This window comes from Vombatus ursinus, unplaced genomic scaffold, assembly GCF_900497805.2.
Source record: "Vombatus ursinus unplaced genomic scaffold, bare-nosed wombat genome assembly UNPS02014799.1, whole genome shotgun sequence".
Classification (NCBI taxonomy): domain Eukaryota; kingdom Metazoa; phylum Chordata; class Mammalia; order Diprotodontia; family Vombatidae; genus Vombatus; species Vombatus ursinus.
This window is the reverse complement of record NW_020954577.1, coordinates 24,793,448-24,817,451: the sequence shown is the minus strand read 5'-3', so window position 1 is coordinate 24,817,451 and position 24,004 is coordinate 24,793,448. Positions and strand designations below refer to the sequence as shown.

Sequence of the window (24,004 nt, the reverse complement as noted above, 5' to 3'; positions counted from 1 at the left end):
TGTGCTCAGAACCATTCTTCTTCATGAGCTCTCAGCCCTTTTCCAAACCATTCCTTTCTTTCACATTACCTAGACTTGCCTCCTCCAATTGTCGTAGGCCTGTTAAACGATGACTGTTGTGATTTTGTTCATAACATATGGTTGGTGGTGTCCACGGCTTTTCTTATTAGGCATACAAGGATACGTTTGCTTCTAAGAAGTTTGCAACTACATGGGCCATTCTTCCTCTGAGGAAGGTAAATGAATGGAGATTGCTTACTACAAAGTACATGCATACATACACATGTTTATAAGTAGCTATATTGATAATTCGTGTCCTCATGTTAGGACCTTTGATTTATTATTTTTTAATTTGATTTATTATTTATTTTATTATTGTTCTTTTATTTCCCTTCCCTTCTCAGAATTTGTGCCCACATCCATAATCCCAAGGGAAAAGGCTATAAGCATTTCCATAAAAGTGCCTCTTAAATCTTACTTGAGAGAACAATCCAGGTTCATTTCTCTGGTGCTGATCAAGCAATTTAGAGACTGAACTCTCAGCAAAGACTCATGCCTATTAATTAGCTACTGTCCTCCATACCTATGTAGTTTTAATTGCTCTTTCCTTTGACCTCCCTGAAACTACCTGAGAAGGCTTCTGTTTTCCTCTAATGATAATGTCAAAGATGTGTCCATCTGGAACTATATCTTCAATGACAAACGTCCACCTAGGTCTAAACAGCCCGATAGCATCTGAGATCACAGATAAGATCTTCTACATCCCCTTTTTGTTAGCTAATCTTGAGCAGATTTGGGAAATAATTCAATCCCATATTTTTATACCACTCAGATAATGACTGAACTCAGCAATCTCAGAAGTGTAGATACGGAGGTGAAGGAAACAGAAAACAACTCGATCCCCACCAACCCAACATCCAAGAATCTTCCAAAAGGAAGGAGCATCCCTAACACACATCAGAGGTGGAACGTTTTTCTGGACAAAAAGAGTCGGCTGAGAAGCCATCTTTGAGGGAACTGTCTCATCAGCACCACAATCTAGATGAAGATTTGGAGGAATGCCCCCATACCCCAGCTGTAGCCAGTTTTAAGGAATATTCTAATAAGTTTCTTTGGAGCATGCGAATCTTAATGTATGGTTTTTCCTACTGTGGACGCTGAGTTAACACAGGAGCACTCATTCACAGAATTCTGCTGCCAAATGAGAATTAAAATGGACCAATCACGCCAGTAATCCTACTCCAACATTTCTGTACATGTCATAATTATAACTCATATCTGCATCATACTTTATCTACAATTTACAAAGCACTTTACATACATTATCTTATTTGATTCTCACAAGAACCCTGTGTGAAGTAGGGAGAGCAAAGAGTCCATTTTAAATATGGGAAAATTGAGTCCCAGAGAGCCTAATTTGCATCTGGTCACAAAGTCATGTGCAGACTCTGAAATTCATCTTAGTCTCCTACCTCTAAATCCAATACTTTTCCCATTACAGCACCCTCTCAGGCATAGTTATTACTATATTCTTTCTCTCCCCCCACCTCCATTTGTATTTGTCCTGCTTCCCTCACTTATTCCATACACGCTGATCACCAAGTAACTATTGCTGACTTTTAAATTTGTTTCTGATCTATGCTGAATGTCCTGAAAAGAGGAGTGGATTTAAGAGTCAGAAAACCAGCGTCTGAGCACTGGTGCTGCCATAGACTAAGTGACCTTGGGGAAGTTTTCTCATCTGTAAAATGTGGGGGTTGAAAGAGATAAATGTTATGGTCACTTCAAGCTTCCAGGACCTATTTAGACACAAAGAATACAAAGAAAGCTAAAAAAGCACCATACAAATCATCCTCAAAGCCCAAGGGTTGACCTAAGCCGTCAATGTAGGCAATGATGAGAGTGCTGGACTTGGACTCAAGAAGACCTGAGGCTGCATCTCACCTCAGTTTCCTAATCGATAAAATGGAGATAATCACTGCACCTATCTCCCAGGGCTGCTGTAGTCACATAGTAAGTGTCTGAGGCTGGCTTTGAGCTGGAGCGCTCTCTCCACTGTGCCAGCTCCTTGACCTATGACACGCTAGAGCAGTAGCAGAAATGAGACTTGAACACAAACCTCCAGACTCCAGTCCAGTGTTCCTTCCATTACATACTGCTGCCTCCCTCTTTGAGATCAGATGAAAACTTCTGTTGCCAATATTACTTTTAATTCCTGGTACTCACAGTTTTTATATGAATATAAAAACTTACACATACATGTACAGCTATCTCTTCCCTTCATGACGTCAATAGGACTGACACTAAATCATGAATTTCCATTGATGAGACAGGACGAGTGTCTCCTGGTTCCTACTCTACGTGACAGCCCATTTCCTTGTACATTTATTGCCAGGCTGCTTTCTCCAGCTGCGCCTGACGCCATCCCTCTAAGGCAGGAGAGGGACAGAGGCTGGCCCTGTGATTTCATCAGTATAAAGAGTTCTTGGGTAAGGACACTCCCTCCTCCACTTTCTCTGCAACATCAGAGTCTTAGTGAACTGACTACAGCAGTGGTGTCAAACTCTTAATGCTTTTAAAAGGGATCCTTGCAGGCCTCAAATTGATTTAAAGAATCAGAAATTAACTTTATCTTTGTTTTACTGTACTTTCATTTATTTTGTTAAACATCACCAATGACATTTTAATTTGGTTGGCTGCAGAGATCCCTCTGGCCTAGAGCAAAGAAAAGATTAATTAATTTGCCCAGGGTCACAGTATGTGTCAGTGGTGGAGGAACTTGAACCCAGGTCTTCCTGGCTATGAGGCTGGCATTAAACCACTATACCATACTGCATCTAGAGCAGAATACTAAAGATTTCATATCCGGCGAATGGGGGAAAGATGAGGGGAAAAAATTACCACACATTACAGAGGTGGGAAAGCAGGGGAACTGAAGAGGCCTAAAATTCAAGGCGTCAGTGTTGGAAGTGGCCACGCTTCCAGCTCAGTGCCCTCTGCCACCGTCCTGGGCAGCCACCCTTGAGAGGAGGCAGCCTGACTGCTGCTCCTGCTGCAGGTGCTACCTACAGGCCCTGCCAGCAAGACCCAGAAAGGAAAGCTCTTGTGGCCCCGGTCCTTGGCCCTGTCAAGTGGCTCAACACCTGAAAGTGATTCCATTTTACCGGTTAAAACGACTTCAAAGAAGAGAGGATTATGCAAGCCTTCTATCTGACATGCAGCTGAAACCTTCGACCATCTCTATGTGTTGTCTCCTCCATCAGAACGTGGGCTCCTTCAGACTCAGCAGGGAATGTCTTACTGATTTATTTGTATTCCAGGTACTTAGCACAGTGCTTTGGATGTAGTACGTGCTTAATAAATACTTAATTCATTTGTAGATATAGAAAAGTAAAACTATAAACTTCAATATTCATGCATACTTGATAAATGCAACATAACCACATAAAGCTACAGTAGCTTTATTTTGTTATGAAGCCCAGGTATGGTATATTATGCGAGCTTCCACCCTCGTCCCCAAACCATAGGAAACATTCTTCTTATACTATTTGGAGACAGAATTTATGGAAAATGATAATTACGGTTGTTTTTCAAAGTTGTTTAAAGAAAATACTTATATAAATATTTTTAAAGCATCTCTTTCCATATTATTTTTCTAGTCCTTTTAAAGAAAACTTTATATTTAGAAGTTACATTGACTAGCAGTACTAAATCTTATTTTAAATGTTCAATATGCTACGCACACATATATACGTGTATGTTAAAGTTCTTTGAATATTAAAATGTTATTGTTACCACTCCAACTATTTATGACAGACTGCCCACACTCAAAAATATTTTTAATGAATTATTTTAGTGGACATGATTTGTATCATATTATTCACATTCTCATTTATTTCTCTGATAAAAGCTGCATGACTGAGCTAATTTTTTTTTCTGATAGTGAATCTCTCTTATGATAAAAGTATCATTAAATACTAGTGACTCCAAATAATTAAAGATGAAGGTCACCCAAAGAGCAATGAAGAGATATATAAGGGATGTGAGTAGACTGCTACCAGTGAAGAACTGTGGAGAAGAAGCAACAGAAAATTTGTCCAAAGAGAGATATATGATCAGTAAAGAAGCTGGGCTCCTAAGATGAAGTGATAAGTAATGAAAGGCCACATGATCCACTGTGATCATCTGCAGAGTGTCAAAAAAGCCAGAAAGGAGCTCCCAGAGCACTGGACGGACCTTCTGTGGTGCAAGGAGGGACTAGAAGGTGGCAACATGGTGCAATAGCAAAAAGGCTAAATTGGGTGTCAGGGGAAGATGATAGGGAGTCACTGAATGGGGAGGGGGGGAGGGGGAAGGTGACACGGTTGGATCTGTGCTTTAGGAAAATCATTTTGGTGGCTGAATGGAGGATGGATTGATTGATGCAGGAAGAGACCTGCGGTAGGCAGACCCCTCCCCCCCAGCAGCTATTGCAATAGTGTGTGTGAGGTGTGTGGTGTTGGTGATAGGATAGGTGTAGGAGTGTGAGGTGATGAGGGCCTGTACCGGGGGGTGACAGCAGAGACAAAAGGGGCATATTCAAGAGATGTTGCAAAGGTGAGATCGACAGGCACTGGCAACAGATTAGAAATGAGTAGTGAGAGATAGTGAGGAGTCCAGGATGACTTGTAGGTTGTGGACCTGAGGGACTGATGTTGTTGTCATCCATAGTAATAGGGAAGGTAGGAAGGGGGGAAGGTTTAGAGGGAAAGCCAGTGAGTTCAGTTTGGACATGCTAAGTTTCAGATATCTACTGTTCATCCAGTTTGAGGTGTCTGAAAGGCAGCTGAAGATGCAAGATTAGAGGTCAGGCAGAGTGTCTAAGGTAGGATAGGTAGATTTGAGAATCATTAGCATATAGTTGGTAATTAAGTTCATGAGAGCTGAGGAGATCGTCAGATCTGAGGTCCTCTGAGAAGAGGACCAGGGATAGAATCCTGAGGGACACCTGTGGTTAGAGAGCATGACCTGGAGAAGGATCCAGGAAAGGAGAGGGAGAAGGAGTAGTTAGATAGGCAGGAGGAAAACCAGAAGAGAGTGATGTCCTGAAAACCTAGAGAGAAGAGATTATCAAAGAAGAAAGAGTGATCAACAGTGTTAAAGGCTGCAGAAAGGTCAAGGAATTTGAAGAATGAGATAAGAACACTGGATTGGGCAACCAAGAGATCAGTGGTACCTTTGGAGAGAGTCCTTTCAGTAGAATGATAAGGTCTGAAACCAGACTACAGGGAATTAAGAAGAAAGACAGGAGAGAAAGTGGAGGCACTTACTGTAGATGACCTTTTTGAGGAGTTTAGTCACAAAAGGCAAAAGAGACATAGGACAACAGTAAGCGAGCTAGAGTGACAGAAGAATCAAATGAAGGTTTTTTTTCAAGATGGGGGAGAAATGGGCATGTTTGTGGGCCGTAAGAAAGGAGCCGGTAGAGATTGAAAATAAGTGATCAAGTAGGGATATGACATAGACACCAGCCTGTTGAAGGCATAGGGATGGAATGGGATGGCTTGAGCAGGTAAGGGGGTTCGTCTTGCTAAGAAGTAAGGCCACCTTATCATCAGAAGGCATCTGAGTTGATAGAAAATGAGGACGAGGGGAAAAGAGGGAGCTCACGGTGAATGGCCTCAATTTTTCCTGTAAAATATATGGCAAGAATCTTGGCTAGGTGGGGGACGGGGGAAATTGGAAGGTTTGAGAAGGGGTGAAGCTTGGAAGAGCTGCTGTGGAGAGTGGTAGAATAAGGTGATAAGGAGAACTGCCTAGCAGCAGTGAGGGAATGGGGGCAACATATTTCTTTCCTTTGATTCCTCTGAACTTCATTCTGCAAAAATGATGTACACTACATACATGTCATAAAATTGTTGGGAAGAAAGGGCTTCTTGATACCTTTTCGTATTTTGGCAGTGGATGTTGCATGGCCTGAGGGCACACATAGTGCAAAGTGCACATGCTTTATGATCAGAACCAAGGCTGCAGTGACTGACATTGCAGCAAGTGCTGCCAGAAACACCTCGGATTCATTACGTGTTTGATTTTTAATTAATTTTTGGTTGTTGCACATTCAGAAACCTTTTACTGTTGCCAAATTTTTTGTGACCCCATAGGGGGTCACAACCCACAGTTTAAAAAGTGCTGCACAAAACCTGTGGATTACTACACAGACATGTTCTGGTAAATGTTTAACAACCAGCTTTCCACCAAAAAAGTATATATGACACATTTTTAGGTTTAACCTGCATGACTGACCTTTTATCACCTTCTTAAGTCTAGACAATCAACAAAATAATAAATCAAGCCCTGATTTGTAATATTTGAAGATTTCTGAGCTGTAAATGCTCACACTGAAAATTTAACAATCAGCTCTCACTATCTAGTTTGAGCTGTTCCAGCAAACCCCTGGATAGGAAAGTGAACTATTAACAGTTATACTGGGTGGAATACCAATGTAAATTGTGATAATATTTTAAAGTATCTGGGCTGTCAAACCCATCTTGGGTCTAGAACAGTCTTGTACATGAATATTTTTTAAAAATTTTCCTTGTTAAATGTTACAGCCTAGAAAAATCTAGAAAAGAACGAGCTAAAAACAAAATGGGCAAGTAAAAGAACAAAAAAACCTTACAACAATGTATAAGTTGATTGTTTTGCAAGCTTCTTTAACAAGAGTGAAATTACAGCAGCTTGCATCTGAAAACATCATTTACTGAGTCTTCTTAGATCATTAAAATGAAAAGTTCATAAAGCTAAATCTACTTATGGCTTAATACACTAATTGGCATCAATGCTAAAGGAAAGCATTTATTTTCATGAAGAGGAAAATACAATTATAAGCCCATCATTTTGAAAATAGTAATTACATTTATGACAAAAAAAAATTTACTTTGCTATTAATGTGTCTGTAAGACATGAAAAGCAGTGTAGAGTGGTGTAGAGGAGAGACAACAGGTTTTGGATTCAGGAAGACTTGTGTCAAAGTCCTGCCTGTTACATACACTGGTTTCATGACCCTGGGTAAGTCACACCTCTTAGTGCTCCAACCACTTCTCTGAAGCTCTAAGTGGCAGAGAAAGTGCTGATCTACCATGGGAAGGAAAGGCCCTCCAGGAGCTCCTGACAATTATGAAATCACAGGCCAGTCCAAAAAGAAAATTCAAGCCAGTATTACAATTAATCACTTGTGAAAGGTTAAAATAAAATTCTGGGGAGGATAGCATTTCAAACTCTCAATCTTCTTAGGGCTGGAAGGAGCTTAGCTCACACCACTTAGCCTACCCTACCCATTTTACAGATGAGAAAACTGAAGACCAGAAAGCTTAAGTGATGCCCAAGGTCACCCATCTAGTCAATACCAGAGCTGGGACTAAGATCTAGTAGACTTTCCACTGCCTTTTCCTTTAAAATAAATAAATAAACAAACAAACAAACAAACAAATAAATAAATAAATAAAAATTCAAATGTTCTTTCAAGGTGAGATATCCAAAGACAAATGAAAGTCAAAGTAAGCTCTTAACATGAACATACTCCTGCCAGTCCATGATATGCTAATACAGTTATAATATTGTTACCAAATGAAGCCCTATTCCTGTGTTAGATGGTATTTTATGAAGAAGGAATAAAAGACTGTTACACAAAGTACTCTAAGACAAAGTCATAAATTATTACTTATCAGTGTAAAAGCCCTTCAGTCTAGAAGAACAGGCCCATATCAAGCTAAATTAAATTAAATCAAGAGAATGAAAGTCTCTATCATTAGGATTTTTCTTCTCAGACAAAAACAACAGTGTACTAAAATATAGTAAAGGAAAAATTGGGGCAAAACCACCAAAAAAAAAAAAAGAAAAATGATAGCTAGATGTGTAGCTAAACTACTTCTGCCTATACTCTAACTACACTGGATAGAGCCTTATGCTGATAGCTCAGGTGTTTTTTAATTTTTAATCAGATTTCTTCTCCTCTTGGTGATGGCTCCCTAGAATGTGAATTTAATTTGTAATAATTGCTGGCTACAATTATTGTTTTTTAATTAGGTTTCACTAAATTGCCTAGTGATACAGCATAGAAACAGACAAGTATGTCCCTCTTGGCACTCAGTGATGAATATGTGCACTACATTTACCTAACATTAGAAAAATCAAATGAGGATTTTAAATTTTATTTTCTCCTGTCCTTTTAACCATTTGATTATTTGAACTACCTTAATAAAATTCTATATTACCCAACTATAACCAGTATTAAAAATCAATCATTTTCTCTCACTCATTTTGACACACAAAAATTCATTTGTTTCACTGTAACAAAAAATAAAAACTCCATTGTTACATTAGCATTATTTCTTCCTCATAAATGTACATTCATTGATACAAGATCACCTTTATCTCACTAAACCTTTGAGAATCTGTTTACTCAGTCTTCAGTTTTTTTTTTGGGGGGGGGTTGGCTAAAGTAGAAGGTCTCTGGCCTTTTGAGGAGTTCAATTTCAGAGAGGAGACAGGATAAATCAATTAAATTCAACAAACATTTAATAAGACATTTTTGAGTGTAGAACAGTGTGCTAGTAAGCACTGTGTGAGATACAAAGTTGAGATAAGACATGTTTTCATGAAGCTATAACTCACACACATATAGCACTGAAGTTACAAAGTCCTTGACCCACATTATTTCATTTGATCGTCGTAAAAGCCCTGGGAGACGGTGTTATCAGCATGATCACATGTTTTTTAATATTGGTCATAAACATTTCAAAGCCCAGAAGCACCAGTGAGTAGGAAAGAAGGCCTAAGGAAGAAGGCAGGCCAGGCAGCTTCCTACAGACCCAGTTCTTACATATGATGGTCTGTGACTCACCAACACATCAACATAGAGAATCCAGCAGTGCTCCCTCGGACTGATGCAGAGCGATGTTAGATCTATACTGCCCTTGTTGTTAAATATCCGGTAGAGGGTATTAGCAATCTCGGTGCCAAGGTCATCACCTCCTCGACCTTCAAATTCAGGAGTGGCATTGGCTGAACTACACCAGGGGACAAAAAGGGTAAATCTTTTCAAACATGAGGACAAGGCTTAGTTCTAGAGTTAAGTGAAGCAATGCCTGATCAATAAGAAGATACAGCATTTGAAGATACAGCAATGAGGAAAAGAACTCTTCTAACTTCCTAATTTCCAAATACACAGAAAGACTCCAATTAAGTGCCCCATTTTCTTCCTCAGACTCTCAGGGGCTCCTAATGACTTCCTACAGAGCTCAAAGGAAGAAATAAGAAAATCTATGGAGAACAGAACCTGGGTTGGCAATTAGTTAAGCACATTAATAATATAGTTGTTCCCTGGTAAGACTGGGAAACAGTGTCCAACCATTCTGTCTAACAGAGTTACTTTATATGTCCCTGCCCTTACCAACACCCCTTCTGAGATGTACACACTTGTTTACAACTAAGTGAAATGTCAAACATCTTGTTTAAAATATAAAATTCCTTTGTCTATCCCTATTACAATATTGTTAAGTACAAGAATAATTTTTTAAAATAGGTTGTAACATTTTATAACTTAACTATTCTAATTATACATCCCAAACCATTATCAGCCACCAGAGTCAGACTTTAAAATCCACAAGAGAAACATAGAACCTTGCTATTCCACTTACTGCCTTCTGCCTTACTCAGTAATCAAGATTTGCAGAGAAATTCATTTATAGCTAAATAATCAAGTCCCCAGAGATAACGCTGTCATCAAAAAACACCTTTATAACTTAAACACTAAGCAATCAATAGTATTATGCTATATCCTCAAGAATGATATATATGAATGTGTGTGTCTGTGAGTGTGTAACACACACACCCCCCTAAATTCAGCATACTTAAAATATCTAACTTTACTTGAATATATAAGTGAAAGTCTGGTATTAAAGTCTCATCAACAGATATTTATTATATTACTTACTACCTACCTAGTCACCTTCCCTTTAGCTGAACTGAGGCAGAGGGGAAGGGGTTTTCAAGGTTCACAGAGTAATGCTTTACCTCTTTTAGAACACTTGAAAATTAACTAGTCCTTGCTCATAATTATCCAAATCAGTATGTCATCACAGAATGATTGGAATTCTGAAATCCATCATACTAGAAAAGTCTGACAACCACTAGTCTGTTAATCTGCTTCCAAAAATAAATGGACAATAAATTCTCCAGGAAAGGCAAAACATAATGGTTTTTGTTTTTAAATAACTGGCTAAATACAAAGAGACAACCCTTCCCATTTAGAATATACTTTAAGGCATCTTAGCATTCCTCTCCAAGCCAGCTGGAATGAATGTGGGAGGGTGGGGGGAAGAAAGAAGGGTTGGGCTGGGATAGGGATAATGTAAAGAAGGAGAAGAAAAGCCTGGTACACAGTAGGCACTATATAAATGCTTGCGGAATAAATTACTGACTTGACTGAACCAACCCTTCTTTAACACTGCTAAATTTTCCAGTCAACTTCAGCTGACTGGAACACAAATTTCATTGAAAATGCAAATAATCATCCCACTGCTCGACATAGATCCAAAGAAGGTTAAAGACAGAAAGGTCCTATCTACACCAATATATTAGCACTTACTGGAAAAAAGTAGATGCCCACTGATTTGGGGGTGACTAAAGAAACTGTGGTGCATGAATGCAATGGGATATTACAGAGCAATAAAAAAACAATGAATCTGGAGAACATATTGAATCATTATTTGAACTAACATGAATTTATATGAAAAGTGAGGTAAGCAGAACCAGGAAAATAGACTCAATGACTACAATCAACGTAAATGGAAAGAAGAAAAACACTATAAAACTAAACTAATTACAATGACCAAGCACGGCTCCAAAGAGATGTGACAATGCATCTCTCTTCCTTTTCTGCAGGTGTGGGAGACTCCAGGTGTGCAACAATGCACATGAGGTCAGACACGGGTGATGTGCTGGTTGGTTTTGTTGTACTGGTTCCCCCCCCTTTTCCATTACTTGTTAAAAGGGATAATTCTCTGGGGGAGAGATGTACTGTGAAATAAAAATAATGTAAAAACAAAAGACATCAATAAAAATGTAAATTTCTTAGAAATTAAATAAAATGCAAGTAAATAAAGGTTATAAAGGAAAAAAAATAAAAGCAACACTCCCTAATTCCAAAAATTACACTTTAGTTTTCTGTACTAAAACAAGTTTCCCTGTAAAACTTGACAACTCAGTGGTCAGAGAACTGTATGTTCTACACACTGAATCCCAGTGAGTGGGAACTCAAGAGTGGCACAATCATAAGATCCTATGAGAGCTAGAAGGGACCTGAGAAGAGAGCTGACCCAATCTCTTCACTTGACAGAAGAGGAAATGGAGGCCCAAACACGTTAAGTGACTTGCTGAAGGTCACACAGCTGATAAGTACAGTGGGATTTGAACCCAGATTTCCTGATTCCAAATCCAGAACATTAAACCACTACATATCATGCTGCCTTCTCAATGACAAGATAATAAACAATAAACTTACTCGTCCAATGCCCAGGCAAAAGTCTGTGAAAATTAGAAAATTATGGTTTTAAATGCCATGAAGCACATCATCATATAAAAACATTATTAGCCTCAAAATAGTGGGTCTTTACTGTTTACACAATTAGTAATATATTAATACCATTCTTTTGAAGTGCTCCTACATGTAGAAACATTGAAAGAAATGGAAATAAGGCCAGTCTGTTGAAGATGTTAATAATGTAGGAAAATGTAGCTTTACTTCTCCTCATCTGTACCCTCCTTTCCTGCTTTTGCTATTCCTTTTCATTTTCTATCCAACTTTTCCTGCTCACATTCTTCCCATTTAACAATGTTCATTATTCAAAAATCTATAACCATTCCCTTGTGCCCTCTTGGAAAGTTGCTATACAAATCTAATAAATGAAAAAGGCTTGTTTTGTGGGATCTATTGAAACAGTTTTAATAGAAAACTAAATCATAAACCATTGCTTAATTATCACTTTCTATACCAATAAATCAAATTCTGATGTCTTCATCCTACTGGCAATATTATGTGGCCATATTTAGGCTTCCATCCATGACAATAATGTATTAAATGTACTCATGTGTACATATATAATTTGTACATCCATAAAAATGATATACTAAATAAAATACTAGTTAAGAGGGGAATGGTATAAGGACAGCTGCAGAATGGAAGTACAGTTCCAATTTAGAGATTCTAAATCAATGCCTATCTCAGCTTGAAAAGTGAAAATCGTCTCACTAATAAATGTACAGAACCAACCCATGGACTAACTATATCTTTCAAGTCAGAAAGGGCCATATGAAGTGATACTGCTCTGGCAGGAGACTGTATTCTAGAACATGAGAATCAGTTTCCTGAGGTAGATTCCTGTGGCTGTCCCTTTCAGAACCATATATCTGTAAATATAATAGGGGCAACTGAAGAATTTATTCCTGGAAGCTTTATTTCTCCTGAGTTTTTGAAGATGTAATATATATTAGCCCACTAGGCCTCAAGACAAAAAAAGTTTTGCTTTTTTTTTTTAAGGTTCAAAAACACCACATCCATGATTTCACTGGAACTCTGATTAAGGAAACTCATCATTCACTAAGTAGTTCCTTCAGTGTCTTGCAGATGACTAATTGATGAAAGATAACTTTCAAAAGTTCAAGAAGCAGGGGCAGCTAGGTGGCAGAGTGGATAGAGCACCGGCCCTGGAGTCAGGAGGACCTGAGTTCAAATCTGGCCCCAGACACATAACACTTATTAGCTGTGTGACCCTGGGCAAGTCACTTAACCCCATTGCCAAGCCCAAAAAAAAAAAGTTCAAGAAGCAGCCTTTACATTGGCCCATACTTATGCTAGAGCAGAATCTGGTGGACCTGGAATAGTCCAAAGGTTTAGAGAACGTGGATGTGGTTAATTTACTGATCAAGTCATAAAGCCCTCCTCTGAGCTTTCATTTCCGCATGTGTAGAACAAGGCTGGATCTGTTTGTTCTCTGCATAAAGAACAGGAGGGTTTTAGGATAAAAGACATATCAAGTCATCTCTTTATTCTCAAGTCAAGAGGAAAATTAAAGGGGTGAGCAGAATAGCAGTTTTTTGCCTCAGGCTGAATGTGCTTAACATTTAGAGTTGGTGAGGACAATAGTGGAGTCAGTTTGGCAGTAAAGCAATTAATTTTCCACCTTTGGAGATTCTGTATCACTGGGAATTTAACCATTTAGTCTTCAAATTTGCAGATGAGCAGCTAAATGTAAGAGAAACATTTTTAATTATCCTCACTATATCCTTATACTACCTGATAGCTCCAATTTAAGTTCAGGGACATTCTTCCCGGTTTGGGTGAAGCACAAAAGTCCTATCCATAAGTCACACACTAACAAACAAACTGTTAAGAGAACTATCTATCCATAAGACTGAAATAAAGAATTTTATTTGTTCAGTAAAACTAACTACCACTTGTCTCTGAAAAATTTGCCACCGAGAATCAGATAGTCTCTCATCAGTTTGTTTCAGAAATATTGTGTGTAAAAGAATAAAGGTACAGTTATTTTAATTTCAATGATTCAATTTCCTTTTCTTCTCTCAGGATGAAAATGTATGGCAGTGTCTTCTATCTCTGTAGAAATAAACTATTTTGAAAACTTTTGCACACTGATACGTTGTTTGAATTAGTCCAGCCATTCCGGAAAGGAATTTGGAACTATGCCCCAAAGTTACAAAATTGTGGATACCCTTTGACTCAGCTCTACCACTACTAGGCCTTTACTCTAAAGAGGTCAAAGAAAGAAGAAAAGAATTCATATGTTCAAAAATATTTATAGCAGCTCTTTTCATAAGAAACAATAACTGGAAACTGAAAGGGTGCCCACCTATCAGGGAATGGCTAAACAAAATGTAATATGTGGATGTGATGGAATAACAGCAAAATAATAATGAAAGGGAATACAAGTATAATAGAATAATAAGATAATGAAATAATAAAAATTGTGTCATAAGAAATTATGATATGCAGTTTTGGAGGAAAGTGGGAAAATCTTTATAATCTGATGCAGTAAAGTAAGCAGAACTGGAAATTACACAATCACAATCACAATAACACTATAGGAAAAAAAAAAACTTTGAAAAATCTTAGAACTCTAGTTAATGCAGTGATAAACCATGATTCTACCTGCTCTCCTGCCAAAGATTTGAAGAACTCAAAATCAATAAACAATACCAATAATGATAATAATATTTCTATAGCTCCTACTATTGGCCAGGCATGGTATGAAGCACTTTACAAATATTATTTCAATCATCCAATGAGATATGGCCAATGTCAGAATCTGTTTTGCCGGACTGTGTATATTTCTTATAAGAGTTTTGTTTTTTTCCCCCAAATTGTTCTAGTGGGGCAGGGACATGGGAGGGGGGAGTGAGGAGACAGTAGGAAAGAGAGATAATAAAAACTTGTTAAAACTTGTCAAAAAACAGTATCCAGACAAAACTGATTCTTGTACTGAGAAGCAGAGATTCAGAATTGAAAAGGACATTAAAGGTCATCTAGTCCAGCCCCTTCATTTAACAGATAAGGAAATGGAGGTCCAGAGAGGTTAAATGAATTGTTCAGGGTCACAAAACTAGTAAATATCTGGGGGCAGGATTTGAACTCAGGTCTTCTTGAGTCCAAGTCCAGTACCCTCCAGTACACCATGCTATGCTGCCTACAGTGTTTTAAACTTTACAAAATACCTTTCATATACATCATTTCATCTGAAGCTCACAACAACCTTGACACATGATGAGGCCCAAAAGGTTAAGTTGTGTGCCCAATTAAGGTCATATGGCTAGCTTAACGGAGGACCTAGGTCTAGAATCCAGACCACTTGAACTGTAGTCATACACTACCAGAGTACAAAATTACAGTTCATTACACTGAGGAAAATACATGATCACTTTCTGTATCTGTCTTTTTAAAAATTTCCCAACTGTACTAACCAGTCCACAAAGAATTCCAAGTAGCCTTCATCCGGTCTTTCCCACTTTGGCGTTCCCATTTCTGCTTTGACCCCCACCAAGATATCAGTATGCCCCTGCAAAAATACATTTGAAATATACATTACTTGAATGTAAAAGTGCCCACAAGGCAAGCAGCATAGTTATTCATTCACTCAACAGACATTAATTATCTCTAAAGGACTGTGCTAATAATGGAAGACATACAAAATTCAGATCAGACACAGTCCCTGCCCTCTGTGGAGCTTACTGAATCTAATAGGCAGAGAAGAGACAAACATAAATAATAATGGTTCCCAATACTGCGTGATAAGCACCTTAGCACAAAGTATCACATGAGGCTAAGGGGAAAGGGTCTTACTCATGTGCCAGATCAGGGAAAGTTTCATTAAAGAGGTAGCATGAGTTAAGCTTTAAAGAATCAGTAGGAATCAACAGAAAAAGGGAGTCTATTTTGGGTATGGGGAAGATACAAGGCTGCAGAGTACAGTGTATTAAGAGGCTGGAGCATGGAGTATGAGGAAAAGAACATTACAGTTAATATTTATGGAGTGCTTTAGGGGTTGCAAAGCACTCTGCACACATTATTTCACCTGAACCCCCTCTTACAGATGATGATATGGAGGCTGACAGAGGTTAAAACTCCCTGGGTAAGTCACTTGAGCTCTAAAATACAGATAATAACAGCACCTATCCAAGAGGCTTGTTGTATCAAATGGGATATCTGTAAAATGTTTTGCAAACCTTAAGGTTTTAAATAAATGTGAGCTAACATTTTTAACTAGACATCTGAAGAAGTACCTTCTAAGCCTGGAAAGACATCTTGATGAGATCTATGACCAGGAGATAACTCCAGAGACCTGGTGGGCCTCAAGAAATACCTACTGATAATGACTGGAAAAGGTAACGATTCCAAAGTCCCATACACCTTCCACCTTCAGTCATGACAAGAAGCACAGATGTCATTTTACTCACCAGTTTGACTCTTGCAGACCCACTAGTGTTGGACACCACATCTGTTTCCACTTCGGCACAGCGGTAATCTTCACAGCCTCGACCATCCACCCTAAGGTCTTCCTACAGTGTTATAACCACAATATGAAATGATACAATCAGCTTTGCTACAACATTGGACCAAACAAAATAAAATGACATATGTGTATGTAGATATCTATAGATGGCTAAATGGAAATTTGGAGAATCATTTTGAGGAAGGGCCTGGACCAACTAGTACTTTATGGTCTACAAAACATTTTTACCTGTTATCTCTGGTAGTATCTGAAGCTAAGTTAAGCTAAATAGAGAGTTCTTTTTTCCTTACATGGGGAAAGGAAGCCAATTAATGGAGGAATTTTATTAGACAAGACTAATGAAAGTGATTTGTCAAAGAGGTCAACAAAAAAGTCAAAACTAAATCACTTCTTTCATTAGTTTTATCCCTCTCCTCTTCTATCCCTTTCCCTAAATCAGTGAAATGAGAAAGTTTAGATTTTGCTTCAAGAAAGGAAAGTCACTAAGTTGCACCAATTTACAAGTAGTGTAGTTAATGAGACTATGGAGCTTAGGAGGCAACAACTCCCATGAGCCAGCTTGGCTTCACTATATTCCTTGCTCATAGAATGGACCCCTAACTTCCTCCAACTGCCACGCTGCTCAGCTCACAGGAGAGGCTGTGCATAGCTCAGGTTAAAATCATTGCTAATACTTCAATGGATCTGTGATTTCATTGGTGTGCTTTTCCCCTGTCCTGATACAGATCATGATTCAGCCATGCCTTCTTTTAAAAAATGTTTTCATTGGTCTATTTTTTTACATCACTTTCATTTCTAAATATATCCGTTCCTTAAAAAGTAATCTATGTTACAAAGAATAAAAAGAGGGAAAAAGCAGTTCAGCAAAACTAACCAACATATCAACCAAACCTGACTGTATATTCATGACTCCTATTCCTCTTCCTCAACTTCTGCAGAGATGAGAGACCCATCCATGCTTATAAACTCTGATTTTTCCCTATAAATTCTCCAGAGCCTTCTCCTGGCTTCTTTTAGTATTTCCTGGATATCAGTGTAACAAAACTTCTGATACCACAGGAAAAACAACTCATTCTTCATGACCTACTAAGCTGTACAACAGTAGCCAGTCTCAAGACGTAGTGATTCCCCCTTGTCATTTGAAGGGACTGAAGCAGAGGCTTGTTAACCTCCTGTCAAGGACGGTATGATGAGTAAAAGGCTGACCCTCTAGATGACCCCCAAGGCCTCTTTCACCTCTTAATAACTTCAGACAAGTTTCAAGATGTAAAATAAATTCACACAAATCACTAAGCATTTCAGAGAGTGAAAGACAAATTCCATTTAAAATAAATACAGAATGCATAAAACACTTGAGAGTTTACCTACCAAGCTACACATATGAACTAAATGAATACAAACACAAAACACTTTATTTATAGAAACAAAGAAGACCTAAATAATTGTAGAAATATGAGTTCCTCGGGGGGCAGCTAGGTGGCTCGGTAGATAGAGCACTGGCCCTGGATTCAGGAGGATCTGAGTTCAAATTCAGCCTCAGACACATAACACTTACTAGCTGTGTGACCCTGGGCAAGTCACTTAACCCCATTGCCTACCCAAAAGGAAAAAGAAAAAAAAAAAGAAATATTAGTTCCTCATAGTAGGCTGGTATGATATAATAATTAAAAAAAAACTACACTAAACTTTATTATCCATAATGTAATAGCTAACATTTACACAATGTTATGAGGTTTGTAAAGCACTTTACAAATATCTCATTTTATCCTCACACCTCTGACAGGTAAGTAGGAGGCAGACATTATTATTCCCATTTTACAGATGAGGAAACTGAAGCAGATGGAGTTAAGTGATTTGCCCAGGGTAACACAGGGTAACAAGTGTCTAAGGCCAGATCTGAACTTGAATCTTCCTGACTTCCTGATTCAGCACTCTATCCACTGTGCCACTTCTTCAGAGTCATACCAATAAAACTACTGAAGGATTTTTGTTATTGTTCAGTCATGTCTGACTCTTTGTGACCCCATTTGGGATTTTCTTGGCAAAGATATTGAAGTCATTTGCCATTTCCTTCTGCAGTTCATTTTACAGCTGAGGAAACTAAGGCAAACAGGGTTAAGTGACTTGCCATGGGTCACACAGCTAGTAAGTGTCTGAGCTGGATTTGAACGCAAAATGGAGTCTCCCTGACTCCAGGCCCTGCAGTCTTATCCACTTAGCCACCTAGTTGCCCTCTAAGAATTAAAAAAAAAAAAAAAAGATTAAAACCAAAGGATAAGTTTGCAGAATTAGAAAAAATAAAAATAAAATTCTTCAGGAGGGATAAAATGTCCAGAATCTTAAGGAAATGATGAAAAAAAGTTGGAAGGAAGGGGGCACAGCAGTACCAAATTTTGAACTATGCTACAAAGCAATAATCATCAAAACAATTTTGGTACTGTTTAAGAAATAAGAGAGGGCAATCAGCGGAACTAGATTAGGTAAACAATACAAGCCAATGAACACAGTAGCTCAGTGTTCAATAAACCTCAAAGACCCCAACTATTGGGGGTGAGAACTCACCATTTGACAAAAACTGCTGGGAAAACTCAAAGGCAATCGGGCACAAAGATATAGACCAACAGTCACACCACATACCAAATTAAGCTCCAAATGTTTGAGACCCAGATATAAAAGGTCATATTATAAACAAATTAGAGGAACAAGGTAAAAATTATTTCAGCCCTGTGAATAGGAGAAGAGATCACAACCAAACAGGGGATAGAGAGGAACACAGAAATAGACAATTTTGATGACACAGAATTTTTACACAAACAAATCCAATAAAGTTAAGATTAAAAAGTTAACTTGGAAAATATCTTTGCAGCAAGTTTCTCGGATAAAGATATCATTCATTTCCAAGAAATACAAGAAGCTCATTCAAATTTATAACTATTGCCTGGTTAATAAACAAATGGTTGAAGGATACGAAGATGTAGTTTTCTAAGAAAGAAATTCAAGATATCAAAAGCCATATGAAAAAAAAATTCTAAACCGCTAATAGAGAAACGCAAATTAGAACAACTCTGGCCTTCCATCTTCTACCCATCAAATTGACAAAGCTGACCAAAAAGGAAATGACAACTGAGCTTAGTGCAGTATCAGGCCTCAGCCACCTCCCACCTCTGCTACTGCTGGATGGTCTCTCTGCCTCAAATCTCTCCTCACTTTCAATCCATCCTAAACTCAGCTGCCAAATAATCTTCCTAAAGAGCAGATTTGACTGTGTCACTCACTCAACTATTTGATCAACTCCAATGGCTCCCCATTCACTCCAGGATCAAACAGAAAATCCTCTGTGTGGCATTCCAAGTCCTTCACAACCTGGCCCCTCCCCACACCCCCCCCTCCTACCTTTCCAGTTTTCTTACACCTCACCCCAAAGCTCCACATACTCTTCGATCCAGTGACACTGGTCTCATTTCCATCCCTTGAACAAGACCCAATCTCCAGACTCCAGGCATTTTCATTGGCAGTCTCTGGGTCTCAAATGCTCTCCCCTTCTCATCTCTGCCTCCTGGCTTCCCTGGCTTCTTTAAAGTCTCAGCTAAAAATCTCATCTATTAGAAGAAGCCGTTCCTAATCCCCTTAATGCTAGTGCCTTCCCTTATTCGATATTTCCAATTTATCCTGTATATAGCTTGCTTGTGCATAGCTGTTCTTATGTTTCCCTCATTCTACCATAAGCTCCTTGAGATTAAGAACTGTTTTTTTTCCTTTCTTTGTATTCCCAGGGCCTAGCACGTAGTAGGTACTTAGTAAATGCTTATAGACTGGTTCCAGAGGACTGATGAAGAATTCAAAGCATAATTCTGGATGTGAGCAAAGTGAGAATTTGTTTTGCTTGACTATGCTTCTATGCTACAATTAAAATATTGTATTTCTTTTTTCCCTCCAAGTGAAGAATGGAAGTGGGAGGAGGAAAAAAAATGCTTGATAATTGGGGAAAAAAATTACAGAGGTGGAAAAAAAAGATTCTATGATGGAAGTAATAACACATAACATCAAAGAGCATATATCTAGCAAACAAAACAAGATACATAAAGGGATAAATCCTATGTTCTGGGAATTCAAATGTTGACCTGAGGCCTCAGAATATTTTGAACACAATTTGCTAGATTAAAGCAGCTTAGTAAGACAAATGACTGCCCCCTCTGACATCCATACTAAGGCGCATTACATGATTTTGGATATTAACTTTGAAGTGCAGATTAGATCTGGTTTTAAAAGCAGCACCCTAATTTTAGAATCATACTATTTCTGTAATATACACAAATAAATGGAGGTTGTGCTTTGTAAATTCAATATTGGTTTTAAAGAATGACAGTAAGCTAAGCACTCACTGTACCCCTGATTCTGAAGATAAACCTTGTTTCTAGATAATTTTGCTTTGACTGAACTGAAATTAACAAGCAATTCTAACAAAGAACTTTCTTTCAATAAACTACAATTAGAAGGCCCTGGAAACCTAAAACTGGCAAAACCAGTTTTTATCTGAGTTTTTGTATTTCTGGCCATGGACTACAATGAATAATCTACTTGAGGAGGCAAAACATAACCCATAAAAACATACCTAACAGTACAAGGTAGTGTAGGTGATGTGGGCAAGTCCATAGATTGCATATCATAGTCTGTACAATAAGCATTTTTTGTCTACTTAAATATTTTCCCTATGTAGTTACCAAACTCAGTCTTGAGGCCACAAGTGGCTCTTTAATAAAAGGATTTGTTCTGTGACGTCTGGATTCAGTCACAGGTCTGCACTTGAGGACCTAGAGGGCTTCTGGTTCTCCATCCCAGGATTATGTATCTCACTTGGGAGGCTCTCCTATGTTCCAGGGATCGATGGAATCAGCATAATGTCATCTCTAAACAGGAACATCAGGAAGATCTCAACCACTTTGAGAGGCTCTATGTCTCTTGGAGCTGGATTTTCTTGCTAAATACCCTCTATGATGCTAAACATCTTTGGCAAACATACACCTTCCTGTTGTACTACTTACATGGTATTAATTAACAGAGAGCTGAACAAAGCTACCTCTGTCATAAAATTATATCTTTTGACTTCCCTTGAATGATTCTGACATGCATGGAAGATGCCTTATTAGAAGAAAACCTTTAAATGGCAAGGGTTCTTAATCTCTTTTGGGTCATGGATTTCTTTGGAAGTTTGGTGATATGTATGGGCCCCTACTCATAATGTTTTTAAATACATAAAAAAAGATACATAGGATTATAAAATAAATTAGTTATATTCAAACAGTTATCTAAATATCTATATCTATATATCTATCTATGTATCTACTGTTTAATTCCATGGACCCCAGGTTAAGAACCCTTGGTTTAAGGCTACATTTTGCAGTACTGAGTCAAATGCTTTTTTTTTTTTTTTTTTTAACAAAAAGTAGCCAAGAAACAGTAAGCACACTGAGATAATTAATTTATTCTCTAACCTTTTAGCCAACCTGGTGACTCTTAAAAATCAAATCTGTTATAGAATATTATTTGCAAAAGGTCACCTGTTCCCTTCCTATACTTCCTTCTTGGATGTCCTCATTGACTGTGTAGAGATTATTCTTATAAATAATTTTGTAGAGATGACAAAACAGACAGTTGGATCAGCAGTTATTGCTAATAGGTTAATGCTAATTAAATCACCCTTATCCCCATCCCCCCAACCCAGGTGTGTGGTATCCTCACTTCTTTCAGACAACTTGAGAACTGATCCCTCAATGCCCCCAAAACTGTGTCACCTCCAGTATCTCCTCTTCTCATGTATACTTGGTCTAGCTTGGCTGATTTCTCCATCTTTGTTTTCTTTAGCGCTATTTTGGCAGCACATTGAGGAGTGTAATGTTAGAGTTCAAACTGGTTGGTTTCACTCTTACTGATGAAGAAAAAAAATTACAGAAATCTTTACAGGTGTTTTTTATTTTTCACCTGTTTTATTGTTCTTCCAATTTCATCCTTAAATGCCCCTTCAGGATGATATGTTTTGAAGTATTTAAGTAATAGCTTGGCAATTTTTTTAAGGTAGAAAGGGATGACTCAGGAAAAAAACTGTCCCACTTAGTGAGGGGGAGAAAATGAAAAATATTGCTGTCCTACAGAAAAAAAGGAAAAAAACGTAAGCTGGGGATTTAGGGGGAGCCTCCTCATCTCTTCTTGGGTAATGTATGATACCCCTGTGGTGGAAAGCTACTACAATCCAACATGAATTGCACGCATGACACAGGAAACTGAAACTTTCCCTGAGATCAATGAAAAAGGAAATGATGAACACCAGGAGCAGCAAAACTGTACTGATTTGGATCAGCAGGGGGAGATCAACTGGGAGAGATTGGTCTAAAATAGTAAGAAGTCTAAGTTGCAGAAAAAAAGATAGCTCTGTTACTAAATATATTATTTTTGTTGTTCAGTCATTTTTCAGTTGTGTCCAACTCTTTGTGACCCCACCTGGGGTTTTCTTGGCAAAGATACTGGAATGCTTTGCTATTTCCTTCTACAGCTCATTTTACAGATGAGGAAACCGAGGCAAACAGGGTTAAGTGATCTGCTCAGAGTCACACCACTATTAAGTGTCTGAGGCTGGATTTGAACTCAGGAAGAGAAGTTTCCTGACTCCAGGCCCTGCTCACTACACACTGAACTACCTAGCTGCCCTATATATCATATAATAATTCTAATTAGACTAACCTGTTATTTCCATATAGAGGTCCTATTAACTGCTTTAGTATAGGGACACAAATAGCTTTTGAAACAGTCTTTGAAATTATACTAGGATTTTTCAAAACTATCTGGCCATGGAATGAATGACAAAGCATTGATTAAGTGGTTGCTACTCCGTAGTGCTAATAAACCCTGGGTATACAAACAGAAAAGGAGACCATATTCTAATGGGGGGGGGGACAACAATTAGAAAAGGTTTCAGCTGCGCATGGGAAATAGTAACAGGGTACAGTGCAATAGCATCTCCACTGGTAAAACCATATTCATTTCTGTTGTTGAATCATCTGGGGGTGAGAACCTTCTTTCCTGGGATTCCAGTAGCTGCTGCTAGCTCCTGAATAAATGGGGCCTGCAGCCTTTGTATCTCCACAAGAGTTGCTCTTCTGGACAAGGGATGGGAGCTGGAAGCAGAGCAGATAGTGTAGGAGGCCCTGCCATTTGGGTAGTTCTTGGCCTACCTGCCACGGGTGACAATTGCTAGTGTTGGGGATGGTGGATTCCTTCTCCACAAGGTTTGCTCCCCTGAATAACAGCTTCAGAGATCAGGCTAGAAAAAGGGCCTATCATCTGGGAATGCTTCTATTCCAGGAGCTCTTGGCTGAAGGCTATGGGTTATCTCCATGAAGGTCTGAGAGAAGGTGGTTTGACCTGTCTGCCTCATGCCACCCCTCCCCCAGATGCCTTGTTGCAGGCTTGGCTTGAACTAAGGTTAAAATACAGTGATGGGACCTATGAGTGCTGGGACTAGTTAACATTTACAGGATCACTGGGTGAAACTTAAGGGACCTGAGAAGCCATCTAATCCAATCTACTTATTTTAGCGGTAAGTGAACTCCTGGGGCCCATGGAGGTTAAAAGTCTTGCCTTAAGGTCATATAAGGAGTAAATATTAGAAGCAGAATTTGAACCCAGGTCCTCTGACTCTAGAGTCAGCTCATGACCTGCCTTTTCTTCCTATATCACTGACAGACATACAATGTCATGGAGGGACACTGATCTAACATTTCAAAACAGTGTGGAGTCATGTAAGAAAAGTTCCTATACTGTTGATACCCAATAATCTCACGACTGAACTATGCTTCCCAATAGATAAAAGACGGAAAGGCTAAGTGTGTGTGTCTTTGTGTGTGTGTGTGTGTGTGTGTGTGTGTGTGTGTGTGTGTGTGTGTGTG

The 24,004-nt window shown here is 38.5% G+C and overlaps 1 protein-coding gene across 1 annotated transcript in view; it reads right to left on the bottom strand.

Annotated features, from left to right (window-relative positions):
- EXOSC7 (exosome component 7) overlaps window positions 1-24,004 on the bottom strand; it is a 47,568-nt gene that overhangs the window by 17,016 nt on the left and 6,548 nt on the right. The window contains exons 2-4 of the mRNA XM_027871963.1: window positions 16,009-16,110; window positions 15,016-15,110; window positions 8,882-9,047 (exon numbers count right to left, since the gene is read on the bottom strand). Coding sequence (XP_027727764.1) covers window positions 8,882-9,047; window positions 15,016-15,110; window positions 16,009-16,110 — 363 coding nt within the window. The remainder of the gene's footprint in view (window positions 1-8,881; window positions 9,048-15,015; window positions 15,111-16,008; window positions 16,111-24,004) is intronic.